Source organism: Notamacropus eugenii, chromosome 1, assembly GCF_028372415.1.
Source record: "Notamacropus eugenii isolate mMacEug1 chromosome 1, mMacEug1.pri_v2, whole genome shotgun sequence".
NCBI classification, from domain to species: Eukaryota; Metazoa; Chordata; class Mammalia; order Diprotodontia; family Macropodidae; genus Notamacropus; species Notamacropus eugenii.
The window spans coordinates 255,010,101-255,025,266 of NC_092872.1; the positions used below are offsets into that span (position 1 = coordinate 255,010,101).

General features: G+C 42.7%; 2 protein-coding genes across 6 annotated transcripts in view; one reads left to right on the top strand and one right to left on the bottom strand.

Annotated features, from left to right (window-relative positions):
- The window catches only part of SH2D7 (SH2 domain containing 7), a 39,767-nt gene extending 35,961 nt beyond the window's left edge, over positions 1-3,806 (top strand). For both annotated transcript variants that reach the window (XM_072628590.1, XM_072628589.1), the window contains exon 7: positions 1,331-3,806. In XM_072628590.1, the coding sequence (XP_072484691.1) occupies positions 1,331-1,381 (51 nt within the window). In that variant the 3' untranslated portion in view covers positions 1,382-3,806. The remainder of the gene's footprint in view (positions 1-1,330) is intronic.
- A 912-nt stretch (positions 3,807-4,718) lies between these two features.
- CIB2 (calcium and integrin binding family member 2) overlaps positions 4,719-15,166 on the bottom strand; it is a 30,789-nt gene continuing 20,341 nt past the window's right edge. For all 4 annotated transcript variants that reach the window (XM_072628591.1, XM_072628594.1, XM_072628593.1 and 1 more), the window contains 4 exons: positions 13,100-13,211; positions 11,223-11,370; positions 6,794-6,989; positions 4,719-5,605 (listed from right to left, as the gene is read on the bottom strand). In XM_072628591.1, the coding sequence (XP_072484692.1) occupies positions 5,584-5,605; positions 6,794-6,989; positions 11,223-11,370; positions 13,100-13,211 (478 nt within the window). In that variant the 3' untranslated portion in view covers positions 4,719-5,583. The remainder of the gene's footprint in view (positions 5,606-6,793; positions 6,990-11,222; positions 11,371-13,099; positions 13,212-15,166) is intronic.

The window sequence follows — 15,166 nt, forward strand, 5'->3', positions numbered from 1 at the left end:
TAAGATGTGAATCATTGCCTGTAGGATCATAGATTTAGAACTAAAAGGGACCTTAACACACCCGTTTCATTTTATATATGAGAGAGCCAAGGACTGTGAGAGTTTAAGTGACTTAACCTCCTCTTCTAAGGCCACATAATTGGGGGGAGGGGGTGATGTAGGTGAGGCTGGACTATATCATTTCTTTCTTTTTTTAACCTAATAGTATGTTTTTAAATTACATATAAAAATAGTTTTCAACATCCATTTTTTGTAAGATGGACTATATAATTTCTAAGGTACTTTCCAGCTTTCAATCTATGATACCAAGCATCAGAAATAGAACTTGAACCCAGATCCTCTGACTCCAAATCCATTGTGCTGTCCACCATATTTCCTCAAGGAAAACTTGCCTCAGTCCTGGCCCTTAGCCAAGCTGTGAATGAGGAAATGTTTGTCTTTGCCCAGCTTCATGCACCTGATAGTTTATATGACTAATCTCTGGGTTCAGGAAGGAACCCTAGAGAACACCTAATCTAATCTTCCACCCAGTGTACAATCAGAGCCTCTCTGATGGGGGCTCATCCTTCCTCCGCTTCAACAGTTATAGCCATAGAAAGCCTGCTTTCTCCTAAGGCAACCAATTCCAATGTTCGGCAATTCTGATTGTTAGAAAATCCTATAAATTTCCTGCATTAGTCCTAGCTCTGTCTTCTCAGATGCCATAGAATGTCTGATTCCCCTCTTTCTGTTGCTTGACAGTTCCTAATGTGAACATTGAAAGTTAGGCAGTTGGTCATTAAACATTTATTAAGCACCTACTTTGTGATAGAGCTCACAGTCTAACATGAGGGAGACAATGTGCAAATAAGTATGAACATAGAGGATCGACATGGGAGAGATGGAAAATGATCTGAGAGAGAAGACATAGCAGTGGGGTGGGGGAGCCTGGGAAAGGCCTCCTACAAATAGTGGGATTCAAGTTGAGTCTAGAAGGAAGCCAGGAGGCTGAGGGAAAGAGGGAGAGTGTTCCAGGCATGAGGGACAACCCTAGATTTGAGTTTTTCCTCTACCATTGACTTGTTGTATGACCTCATGTCCTTTCTGGATTTGTTTCCCCATTTGTAGCACAAGGGGGGCTGACTTGATGTGCTCCTATCATGAATGCCTGGTACATAGTAGGCATTCAATAAATCCTTGTTGATTGACTAATAATAAGGTCCCTTCCACCTCTGACTTCCCATGAGTCTCTAACTATTTGGGGAATAGCAGTTGTGATTACTGACTCCCCCATCCCCTCCTCTCTTCTCTCCATGCCAGGCTCACTTCCTTTTTCCTCTTTACCTTCTAGGTTGAAAAACCCCGAAGGTTCTTCTTCACAGATAGGAAGAATAAACAGTGATGCCAGGGTCCGCTGGCTGTTTCAGCAGCAAAGAGGCTGGAGGAAAGAAACCTGGCGTTTGAGGAAGGCTCCCCAGACAGCCAACAGCTGGCCAAGGGGCCCAGGGCCACACTCCATGATCCAGCCAACTGGAAAGTTCTGATATCCCAGACTCCACTGGCTCAGCTTGGACACAAAAACTGAATCCAGGGGCCTAAAAATAAAATGTGAGGAAAGGAACTTAGGCTTTGGACTTTGTAGGAGAAATGAACATATGTAGGTCAGAGAGTCTTATAACGTCAGAGATAAGTGGGCCCTCAAGTCGCTGAGTCCCTTCATTTTACAGATGAAGGAACCAAGGTCCAGAGAACAGAAGCAGCTTGTTCAGGGTCACACAGCAGAACCACAACAGAGCTCAGAAAGCCTGCCTCCTGCCTTCTAGGCCAATGATTCCTCCACTTCAGTGCCTTCATTCATTGATTTCTGTCTCACTAGTAGCCCTACTGTGTGGCAGGAGGTGGGAAAGAAGGTAAGGGTGGGAGGAGGATAAGCATTAATTAAGTACTTACTATGTGCCCAGCGCTGTTTTAAGTGCTTTACAAATATTAACCCATTTGATAGCAAAGAGATGGTAAAAAAAAAAGTTTGCCCAATTTTATAGAAACATTTTATCAACATTTTTCAAAATACACAAACGCACACATTGCCATCACTTTCCAATGCTTCCTCTCTCCTCAACAGAACTCTCCCTTCTTAACGAAATCTCCACTTAAGCAAAACAAATTCATACATTTCTAACAAGATGTGCTTCACTGGGCACACATAGCCCACCAGCTCTCCAGAAAGAAGCAGGAAGATTGTTTTAATCCCAATGTCAATTCTGACTATGTAACAATGCAGTTCTCTATTGAATTGAAGAATATCATATAGAAAATGCAAAATGGCAAATGATCAGGAAAAAATATATGGTGCTAGTTCTCTCTCATTTCTCTCTCTCTCTCTCTCTCTCTCTCTCTCTCTCTCTCTCTCTCTCTGTGTCTCTCCCTCTCTCTCTCTGTCTCTCTGTCTCTCTGTCTCTCTGTCTCTCTCTCTCTCTCTCTCTCTCTCTCTCTCCTGCCCCCAGATTAAGAGCTTTACTAACCTGAATTTGAATCCCTAAAGCACACACTCATTACATAGGAGTTGAAAAGGAAGTATGCTGGGGGCCCCCAAAAGAAAGCCATCCCATTTAAAATTTATCTGCCTCGAAAAATTCATGAGGCAGATATTGGAAAAATGATATTTGCTAAGACATTCTCTTTAGGAATCCTGGCTTTTGCAATCAGTGAGTCTGATTTAGCACCCCAGCTCTGACATCTATTAGACTGTGTGACCTGGGCAAGTTAGTTAGCCAACAATTGTACTACCTACCTATCCCCGCACCCCACCCTCCAATAAGGTTGATATGAGGAGGATGAGTAGAGACTAATTGATCTGACCAAGAGTGCTTTAAATGAAAGTGAAAGAATAAATAACCCACCTTGGGTGTTTAGTCACAAGAAGAGATGACTAGGGGTGGGGGAACAGAATGATGCCTACTTTAATTCTGCGTTCTTCCCATGTTTCTAGAAATGAAAGCTCGCCCTAGGAGCAAACCCAATCCCCTGAGGATCTCTACCCAGTCCTCCATAGACTGCCCAGGGATCAACCCCAACGTATCTCCACAACACACATACACAGACACTCTCAGTCAAACCCACCATGATTCTTTCTACTGGAAGGGAGCAGAGTGTTATTGAATGGCCCTCCCATTGAGGGCTGAGCCAATGTTCAGTAAATCTCTATCGAATCTTCATTAAAAATTTCTCAAGTGCCTCCAGAGCACCCACTATTAGGTACTTGAAGGGGAAGAAAGAAATAGAGACAAAGATAATCAATACATGACCTCCTCAGCTTCCTTTAAGTCCCAACTAAAATCTTATCTTCTACAGAAAGCCTCCAGCAATCCCTCTGAATTCTAGGGCCTTCTCTCTATAAATTATTTCTGATTTATCCTGCACAGAGCTTGCACTGTATATCTTTGTTTATATGTCATCTTCCCCTTTAGATTTTAAACTACTTGAGGACAGGGACTGTCTTTTGCCACTTTTTGTATCCCCAGCTCTTAGTACAATGCCTGGTACACAGTAGTCACTTAATAAATGGTTATGATTTATTGACTGCCATGGTCCCTGCCATCAAGGTGCTCACGATCCAGTTGAGAAGTGCCATACACATCTGGTTCGGGGAACTAAGTAAATTTCCATTTCTAGGGAGGGGGTGGAGTTTGCATTTTTAAGGAGCAACATGAAGAGGGTGATACTCAAGCCAAAGAAATGGACCTTTAACGGTGGACTTTCTCAAATAATAAATACTATGCAAAAAATAGCTTCCTGCACTGTTCATCTCCCCATGGGCTCAGCTCCTAGCTACACAGTAGATACATAAAGTTTGTCAAATCACCAGTAACTGCTTATTGGTCATTTCCAAGAGAATGTTCTGTAGGCATTTCAAACTTAACAAGTGCAAAATGAAACTCATCTTTCTCACTACTACCATCCTTCCAGCCTCCCATGTGTGAAACCTTAGATTCACTCACAATTCCTCTCTCCCTCACCCTCTCTTCCAATCAGTTGCCAAGTCTGGTCAATTCTCCATCCATATCCTCCCATTCATCCCTTTTGTTCCTTTAAATAGCCACCAAATTAATTAAAGTTCTTATCACTTCTTGATGATTAAAATTGGTGCCTTTGACTTAAGTGCCCCCCCCCCCCCCCCCCCCGCCACAATCCATCATTCACAGAGCTGCCAACAAAATTTTCCTAATGTTCAGGTTAGAATATAACACTCCTCTATTCAGAAAATGGCTACCTATTGATTCTAGGATCAAATATCAACTCCTTTGTGGTGCACTAGCTTCACCCTACTTTTCCTTTCTTATCATCTATTACCACCACCACCCCCTTCATAAAATCTAGTCTGACTAAACTGGTTCTCTATCCATGATATTTCATCTCCTATCACCCAGCCTGTGCCCAGATCTGGAACACAATCCCTGCCTCTTAGGATCTTTAGATTTTTTCAAAGCTCAGCTCAAACATGACCTCTTGTTTTTTTATTCCCCTAAATGCTAGGGCTTTCTCCTCAAGTTATTTCAATATTTGTTTTTATGTATTTATATACATACAGGCTGTCTTCTCCAATACAATGTAAACTCCCATTTTGCTTTTTTACCCCAACCCAGTACCTAGCCCAATGTAGGCACTTAGTAGGTACTTATGGATTTTCTGAATGAATGAATGAATAATGGAGCCAAGGTCCACATACTCTTTAGCCATGGTCAAATCAGTCAGAATATTTAATGGGGTAAAGAGGGATGCAGTTAAGAGCGACAAAGCCCTCCCTTTGCTTGCCAGAGGCAAGTGGCAGTGGGTCCCGGGCCAGGCCCAGAGAAAGGGTGACAGTGTCTGGAGGAAAAGGCAGAGCTGAATACAGGCATTCAAGGAGAAAGATTGCATAGCTGATTCAAAACCTTATCCCTTTTTCTCCTTTTGTGCTCACTCCCATGCTTCTCAGAAATCTTGCCAATTTTCAATTGAGTGAAGCTCCCACTTTTTTTTAAAAGGATGTGTTTTTTCACCTTTTCTCTTCTTGGTTCTTTAAGGAGGTTTAGGAAGGAAGAAGTATAGCTGTCAGCATGTCTGAAGTCTCATTTTCCAAGGCAGGACAGATTTAGACCCAATTCAGCCTATACTATGGAGCCAATGGATTGGCAAATCTTAGGCCAAGAATCCAAATATGGTCCCCTGCCTGTGACCCCTCCAGACAGGCAGATGGACAGATTCGATGCCATGCAAACTGGCTAGAAATCATCACCAGTGCCAGCACCCTGGCTGATTGAGAGTGTCTTCTATATGGGGGAGAAAGCTGTGAGAGCATGAGCTCTTAGGAGCACATGGGAGATAGTTGAGAGCCTCTGGGAGGGGAGTTGGTTATTGTTATTTTTCTGGTGTTGGGTTTGTGTTTTTTTGTTTTTTGCTGATAGGGCCATGATAAATGTTCACAGGTATAAAAATCACAGGAAGCCACATCTTCTACTGACAACATGAACCTGTAGAAACCCTTCTCTCCAAAAGGACAGTCCTGGAGCCTCTCAAAGTTGCCTGGCTAAGCTGATGTCATCTCTAGAGACTTGCTGGGTAGCTTCAGATCCGAATGTGAAAAGTGCTGTGGAGAAAGAGAGAGATGTCAGAGGGAAAGAGTGGGACCAGGTGAAGGGATGGAGAAGGCTGAGAGGACCCTTTGGGGTTAAGTGGCCGTAATCAGAAGGTAAGAACACATTAGTTTAACTATAGAATCATAGCATGGGAGAACTAAGCCATCTTCTAGTCTCGACTCCTGCATTTTACATAGGTTACACTGGGTATCTGTGGTGAGGTAGATGAAGTACGTGTAGCAGGAAGACTTGAGAGTCTGAATCCCTGGGTTTGAGCCCAACTCCAGGGCTGATTCACTGAGTTACCTTCGTTCCTCTGTTCAAAGACTACTTAACTAAACCCTCTGAACCACTACTTCCACTTCTGTGAAATGGGGATAACAGTCCCACTGACCTCACGGGATTGTTTTATAGTTTTAATAGTTTTGAAGTTTTAATGGTAAAGTTTTTATAATAAAGTTTTAAATGGATGTGATTATTAGAACAAGGAATAGAACCCAGATCTCCTCAGCAGCCAGACCAGAGATATTAAAGAAAGCCATAGAAATGCTCATCAAAACGGAAACCACCAGTTAGAGACTTCTAAGTACCCAGAGGAGAAGGAGATGGACCAAGGAGGTAGAAGTGGGTAGGCCTCTTCAGGAATTGGTTTCTCACATCTGTTGTCCACTGCAGCTCATCCTACTTGAACTCCATTGCTAACGCTACTGAAAATATTTCACTCTGGAATGGATGAATGGAATGAAGTCCTTAGTTAATAGCATCCTGTATCAATCCAGGTGGATTGATCTGGTCCTAAGCTGTGGGCCCTTTGGGCAAGAAAAATATGAAAGCACAGTTCTTAGTAGTTGGCAGGAATCTCCTGAGATTCCAGGGAACATCTTTCCTGGTGGCTTTTAACTTCCTAAGGAAATGCATCTACCTAGGGGCATTGGAAAATGTTTTTAGTAAAAAGATGATTTATTTGAACATGAACTCTGAGTGGCTCAGTGGACATTGGACACTAGACTTCAAACCAGCTTCCCAAAGGAGAGAGGCAGTTCAGCTCTAAGTTAGGTCTATTTGAGCAGCAAGACTGAGGCTAACGAGAAGAAAAAGCTGAGTCTTCAGAGGTCAAAAGACTGAGGGGCATCATGGAAGAAGCACTGGACCTGGAGTCAGGAGAGACCTGAGTTTGAATCCCAAAGGTCATCCCATACCTCAGAAAGTCAGGAGACTTAGCAATCATATCTTCAAAGTCTGCATAGCTGAGTTTTCCATCTCCATCCAGATCAGCCTCCTCGATGACCTTATCACACACAAGAACCACCTCTTCTTCCTCCAGTTCTGACTTGGTCAGCCTGGCCAGAGTCAGCTCCAGGTCTTTCTTGCAGATGAAGTTGTCATTGTTGAAGTCTACTCAATAAAGGACAGAGAGGACCAGTTTCATCATCATCACCACCACCACCACCACCACCACCACCACCACCACCATCATCATCACCATCATCATCATCATCAAAACGGAAGTCTCTGAGGTCTTTCATTTTGATTCAGAGAGTTTTGATACGTGGATTCTTGACCCATCATCACTTTTGCTATGGCCTTAGTGTAATCTTTAAGAACTCTGGTATATACTTCATTAGGTCCTGAAAAAAGACTAGAAACAGGCTCTATTATCTAAGAAAATACACCCTGGAATGTTTGCAAAAACACTGGCCAGCATTCCAAAAGACCTGTATATACTCTATTTCTGGCTCTCTTGCTGGATGTAACCTTGGATAAATAATTTTGCCTCTTCAGGCTTGTAATAATGGGAGTTACAGAAGATCTTCCTCCACTCATTAATAGGCGTCAGGTGGAATGCATTAAGGGAAACTTGATTAGGGGAGGCTTGTTTCATAGGAACCCCCACACCTTTTGTTAATTGTTAATGAGGCACTGGGCCTTGAAGGATTGTGCTATGTGTGTATGTATGTGTGTGTGTGTGTGTGTGTGTGTGTGTGTGTGTATGTATGTACTCTGAGATGAGGTTTTGCTTTGGGGGCTTAGTCTTTGGAAGAAGGTTCATGTGCCAGATGAGACTCTGGTTAGCCTCCCCCCAGCTTTGAAAACTCAGATGTTGGTGTTTCTCTTTCTGGTAACTATGTATGTATGTAATAGTCAGACAGTTGGATCTGTCTGTTGATCTGTGACGTATATATTGCTTATGGTCAGACATTTGGAAGCCCTTTCTGTTGGTCTTTATTTCTCTGCTTGTATTTTCTTTGTTAGTATATGTAATTAAAGAAGATTGTTGACCCCTCAAAAGTTGCTTTCCTTTTAGAAAAGCAGATCTAAGAACCTGGGCTAGCAGGCCATCCTGGATGTGTCAGGGTGCTTGCTGCTACAAGGCCTCAGTTTCTTTTTCTGTAATAATGTAGGGAAGAGGAGGAAAGCAGGAAGATGGCAGTTGGTCTGTTCCAGCTCTAACAGTCTATGAATCTAGTAGTCCAATTAATGAGACATCCCATTGCTGAAAGCTACACAGACTTCTGGTCTTGGAAATGATTCTGAGAAGATGTTACTTCCCAGTAATGGATGAACTGCATCTATATATAGATCCCTAGATTTAGAGGCAGGAGAGCTGGCTTCCAGTCTGGCTGGGCAACCATGGGCAAGTCACTTATTCTCTCTAAGCTTTGTCTTCTCATCTATAAGATGGGTATAAAAATACTTACACTAACTACTTTTCCCACCCACCTCTGCCCTCTCACTTCTGATATTCCATATTCTAAGGTCCCTCCCAGTTCTGACATTTCATGTTGTCAGATCCCTCCCACTCCTACTATTCTATGTTTTAAGGTCTATTCTATATTTAAGGACCTTCACACCGCTAACATTCCAAAGTCTAAGGTCCCTCCCACCTCCAACATTCTGTTTTAAGGTCGCACCTCCCCTCCCCCCCACTCTTCTGACAGTCTGCTGCTCTCCCTAGTGATTTCTCCAACTTAGTAAGAATTTGGGATACATGTCGTCCTCTAGTGGGTAAATGGAACAATGTATGCAGCTCCCAAAGCCTGCAATACAAACAGGCTGATGTGACTGGGTTGGGTCATGGGATTCCAGAAGTATTACTTTTTGACTGTGGTAGAGGACAAGGTCACAAAATGAGAATCTAACCCCTTGATCTCTTGGTGTTACCAACTACCACTCTAATGAGTGCCAAAATGCACTCCCTCCTCTCTGCCTCAGTGTCCTCCCTTTCTTTCAAAGTCCATCTCAAGTGAGCCCAGCCCGGCCTATGCCCCTTCACCTTGTCTTTTTCTCAAGGACACAGACTCTTGGAATTTTGTCTTTGTAACCTTGGCACTTCAGGTGGTGCCAAGCACACTGGGGGTGTTTAATAAATGCTTGAGCATTGGATGATTGGTTCCTTTTAATTGATTAACTGAAACTGGAGCTCCATCACAAGAGCCTCAGTGATGGGGGCGGGGGGACAGGGAGGACTTTAAATGTCATCTAGTCCCACCAGAAGAAATCCCCATCTCCATCATCCCTAACAAGAGATCCTTCAGGGGCCAGTGGAGGATGTCCTAAAGCCGCCCATTCCTCTTTGCATCAGTTCTTGTTAGCAAAAAGTTGCTTTTGACATTAAGCTGAAAATCGTAACTTTATACCACTGTTCCTAGCTCTGATCTGGAATCATCGTTTACTCTTTGCTTCTTTGACTGGCCCCATATGACATGCCCCTATGCTAGATAACTCAGCCTTCTATCTCAGTGAGAAAACTGAGACCATTTCACATGCGGCTCCCTTCGCTCCCCTCTCAATTTCTCAGATTTCTGAGCATCAACCCCAACTCTCTCTCCTCTTTCCCTATGGTCACAGAAGAGATTTTCTTCACTGAGGCTTACCTTTCACTAATGCCATAGATCGAATTTCTGCTGGCCTCCCCAAAGACTCCCTCAGCTGAAATCTACCACTACTGAAACCTGTCCCTCTCAGGTCACTGCTGCCCTCCAAATGGCCAAATTAAATGGTGTCCTTCAGTTCCCATCCTCCTTGACACCATTACTACGATGATGGCTATTCTCTTTCTTGGTAACTCTTCCTTTGATGATGCAGATGCCATGCTCTCCTGGTCCTCAAATTGTTCCTTCTCAGATTCACTGGTTCTGTATCATTTCCTTTGCCCCTTTAATGTGAGTGTTCCTCAAAATTGATTATTATTGTTTTATTAACATTTGGTCAGCCTGGGACAATTTCTCCCCTGGGGAACCATTTTTTCATCTAAATGAGGAAAAATGAGGGTGTCTTTAACCCTCTCTTTTCCTCTCTCTAGATTCCCTCTCCTTGTTGGCTGTATCATTCTCTCCCTCAACTTCAGTCACCACTGTCATATAGAGAATGTCCATATGTACATCTTTAACCCATACAGTTCCTGTGCCCATAAACCAATCATTTATTAAGCATTCATTAAATGCCAGGAACTGGACTATGTGCTAGGGATAATTTAAAAAAAAATCCAACCAAGTCTCTATGCTTGATTAGCTTACATTCCAATGTTCAGCTTTTGATAATTAACTTCCCTTCTTTTAAGGATCAATTCAGGAGCCACCTCCACCTTCAAGCCTTCTCTGACTTCCACAGATGGAAGTAAGTTTCCCTTCATAGATTTTTGCTTGGGCCTCTTGCCTTACCCTTATCACAATGTCCCTTTTAATATTACCAAGTTAGTTCAATGGATACAATATTAGGCTGGGAGTGAGGAAGACCTGAGTTCAATTCTGTCTCAGTCACTTAATAGCTGCATGACCTTGGACAAGTCACTCTGCTTGCCTCAGTTTCCCCATTTATAAAATAGGGATAATAATAGCATCTATCTTCCAAGGTTGTTTTGAGGATCAAATGAGATACTAATTGTACAGTGCCTGCCACACAGTAAATATTATATAAATGTTAGCTCTCATCATTGTTACTTCACAGCTATATGATGTTTGTTGCTGTTAAATCATGTCTGACTCTTCATGACTCCATTTGGGATTTTCTTGGCAAAGATATCAGAGTGGTTTGCCATTTCCTTCTCCAGCTCATTTTACAGATGAGAAGTAAGGACTTGCCCAGGGTCACATAGCTAGTATGGGATTTGAACCTGGGTCTACCTGACATCTCCTCTAAGACCAACCCTTTATCCATGATGCCATGTTGTCTCTGACATTAGGTATTTAATAGCAGTTTATTAAATTGAATTTTCCATGAGTATAGGGGACAGAAGGGCCCCAAACAGAGAAGCCATCTGCTTAAACCTTCCAAATGATGTTCTTCCTAGAATGGTTCCTATTCCCTAGCCCTCAGAGAAGGCACTTGCATGTCCCCATTGAAATCAATGGCATCCATGATTACAATTAGTTGATGGGGTCTGGGGGTGGAGAGTACAAAGACATGTGGGACCTCGAGGATCAGATGTCTGGTCCAGCTCAGTCTGGGCTGAGTGTCCATCCTACCTCCAGACAGCATTGGGAGAGGCCTCTGGGTATCTCCTTCCTAACCCAGAAGGCTTAGCATAAGAAACTCCAAGGCAAGACCCTCAGTGAGAACCTGCTCCCTCACTACACTGGGTTCCAGGCTACCTTTGAGACTGGTGATGGTGAGCTGGGCACTACTCACCGTAGATCTTAAAGGCATAGCTCGCTTTGAGTTCCCTGGGCGCTGACTCACAGAGGACTGAGAACATGTCCACAAAGTCATTGAAGGTGAGATTCCCCTCACCATCTTCAGAGAAAGATGCCACAATTCTCTCCTTGAAGGGATTCTCCTGTGAAAATCAGAAGGCGTGGGTAGGAACACACACTCACTTAGAACTTACCACTTTCTCTGTCTCTCTCTCTCTCTCTCTCTCTCTCTCTCTCTCTCTCTCTCTCTCTCTCTCTCTCTCTCTCTCTCTCTCCCCCTTCTCTCCTCTCTGTTTGTCTCTTTCTGTCTTTCTTCTTCCCTCTTCTCTCTATGTCTGTCTGTCTTCTTCCTCTCTGTCTTTCTCTTCTCCTGGACAAGTCACTTAACCTTAGACCTGTGCAGGGGGAGATGTGCTTAGGAAGAAGGAGCTCCTAACTAGGAGACCCCTGAATGGATGAAATCACAGGTCTGGTTAAAATATGTGCATTTGTGTGTGTATACATATGTAATACACATAAACACACACATATATACATGTAAGTATTATATGTGCATATGTATATACATGCATGTATATATAATAAAGACAGATGGTTAGTTAGTTGGCCATTGTCCTTTGTGCTTATAGAGGACCACAATGACATCAGTATATTGGGATCACAGTACAGAGTATCGGTCGGTGGCTGATCAGACCACTATTAGCTCTGAAGGCTCTATCACAGATCAGGCAGAAATAGTACATATGAACATTTAGAGTAGAAATGTCTCTAAATTTATACATTTCATGATTCTTTTGAGCTACTGCAGTTCTGCTTTGCTCATGTTATAAATCTAAAGATATACATACATAGATATCTATCTATATATGTATAATCTATAGATATATCTTTTTAAAAGCTTTTCTTCTGTCTGAAGCCTGCCATCCTAGCAGGAAAAGCCCTAGATAGGCTTGGCTATCAACTAGCTATGAGGCCTCAGATAGATGATGCAGCCCCTCCTGGCCTCAGCTTCCCCATCTCTGGGGTTGGACCACCACCTCCCCAGCTCACTGCCTTCTATGACACTCCCGCCTTTCTATCTTTTATTATGCTTATCTGGGTATCTGATTGATGTGTGCAGGCAGGTCTCTTATCATTAGGATCACAAGATCATAGGCTAGAAGGAAACTTTACAGAGGAGGAAAGTGTCAGAGGGGTTGAGTGACATGCCTGGGATCCAACATCTAGTTAACAACAGAGTCATGAATTGGCATACTCCACCTCACCAATGCAATTTTCAAGTCACATAAGGAAGACCTTCTTAAAAATTCTATCCCTTAGTATAACTCTATCAATATATGTTATTTCCCATACTAGATGATAAAGGAAGAAAGACAAAGAGAGGCAGGAGGAAGGGGAGAAGCTCAATTCAATTCAACAAAACATTTATTAAATACCTACTGTGTGCAAAGCACTGTGCTGGGTACCTGAGATTCAAAGACATAAATGAACCAGACCTCACCAAACTTACAGCTGGTGATAATACACATGTTTATAAGTAAGTATAACAGAATGAATGCTGATGGAGGAGAGACCACTACCAGGAGGAGATGTGGTGTTCATGGAATCTGCACAGCACCTAACTGAGTTGTGAAGGAAGACAAGGATTCTGAGAGGCACTTACAAAGGACTTAATCAAATGTACAGAAATAGGAAAAGAAATACAGTGTTCAAGGAATGGCCAGTCATCCAGTTTGGCTAGAACAGTCTTCATGTGGAAGAATGAGACAGATCAATGAGACAGTACCACAGCTCTACAGCCCCTCCTGGTGGGCTAACCTGGGAGAACCCATAGATTGTCTATGCTCTGCCTGAAGAAGTCCTTAAGAGTACCTTGAACTCCGGCATTTGTATGATGACCGACATGGGCACAGTGACGATAGGGTTCTTTCGGTAGTCCATGGGCACGATGTTGGGCGCTAGCTCGTAGTACCGGGCATGTAACCTACAAAGCAACCAGAAGATGGTGGCCTCAAATGATAAGTCTCAGGTTTCATCACACACTTACGGGCTGAGACTTCAGAGAGATCCCTATAGCAAACATGGTACCCGAAGTCATTGTCTTAAGAGCTGGAAGGGACTTCAGAGAAGTCAGGCCAGACTTCGGACTTCACAATAATCCGGCCCCTCATTCTACATGGGAATATAGGGGACTCTATGATTTTTTATAGTATAGGGAAATTCAAATTAGAGGATCACAGATCTCAAGCATGAAGGGACTTCAGAACCATCTGGTCCAATCTCATCATTTTACAGATGAGGAAACAGAAGCCCCCAAAATTACTTGCCCCAAGTGACTCAAGCGGTGAACATCAGGGGTGGAACTTGCAACCATGTTCTCCAATTTCAAAGCCAGTCCTCTTACTTCATAGATGCATAAAAAGTTACCTTAGAGAAGGGGTTCTTAACTTGGGGTCTACAGGCCCCTGGACATAGATTTCAGGAGGTCCATGCACTTGGATGGGAGGAAAAATATAATTTTATTTTCATTAATTTAATTGAAATTTAGTATTTCCTTCCATTATGAATGTAGGCAAAACATATGACTCTGAGAAGAGGACTATAGGCTTCATGAGATTGGGATCCATGACGCAAAAAAGGTGAAGAACCCTTGTCTTAGAGGTTAAGTCATAGATACAGAGTTAAAAGGGACCTCAGATACCATCTAATCTGACCCTCTCATTTTACAAATGAAAAAACCAAGGTCATATAGATAGGAAAGGTCACAGGTGGTATTTGAATCTAAGTCTTCTTGACTCCAAATCTAGATCTTTATTCATTACAGTATCTTTTATCCAGTTTGGTCTCCTTTTTCCAAAGCTAACCAAAGGTAGGTTGGACCATTCTGGAAAGCAATTTGGAACTATGCCCAAAGGGCTACAAAAATGTGCATACCCTTTGACCCAGCAATATTGCTTCTGGGACTCTATCCCAAAGACATCATAGAAATGGGAAAGGATCTTACATGTACAAAAATATTTATAGCAGCTCTCTTTGTGGTGGCTAAAAACTGGAAATCAAGGGGATGCCCATCAATTGGGGAATGGCTAAACAAGTTGTGGTATATGAATGTAATGGAATACTATTGTGCTATGAGAAACAATGAACAGGAAGACTTCAGAGAGGCCTGGAAAGACTTATGTGAACTGATGCTGAGTGAAAGGAGCAGAACCAGGAGAACTTTGTACACAGCAGCAACCATAGTGTGCTAGGTATTTTTCTGGTAGACTTAGTGCTTCCTTGAAATGCATGGACTTCAAAAATTTCCTATGGACTCTTGAGGCAAAATGCCATCCACATCCAGAAAAAGAACTATGGAGTTGGATCGCAGATAGAAAGAGATCATTTTCTTTTGTATTATGTTTTGTTTTATTTTATGGTTTTTCCCATTCATTTTAATTCTTCTACGCAACATGCATTTAATAGGAATGTACATGTAGAACCTATATAAGATTGTATGCCATCTCAGGGAGGGAGTGGAGAGGGAGGGGGGCCTCAGGGAGAGGGAGCGGAAAAAAAATCTAAGATATATGGAAGTGATTGTCAAACACTGAAAACAAGTAAAATAATTCAATTAAAAAAACAAAGGTAGGTTGGAAAAATGGAGGATTTGGAGTTGGAAGGAAACTTGGAGATAATTTAATCTAATCCTCTCATTTTACGAAGGAGGGAACTGAGACCCAGAGAATGAGTTGTCCCTGAAGAGTTTCCTAGGGAAAAACAGGACATGTGCCTAGAGAATAAATGTTGGCCATTTCTTAGGAGAAAAGGAGCTGCATGTTGTAGGTGTTTGTGGAAGAAGTAAATGGTCAAAGTCCTGAACCTCCTCTGCCCGTGGTCCTGCTCTCCAGAGGCAGCCTGACTTGCTGGAGGGAGGATGTTCTACTTCTGAGGGTATTT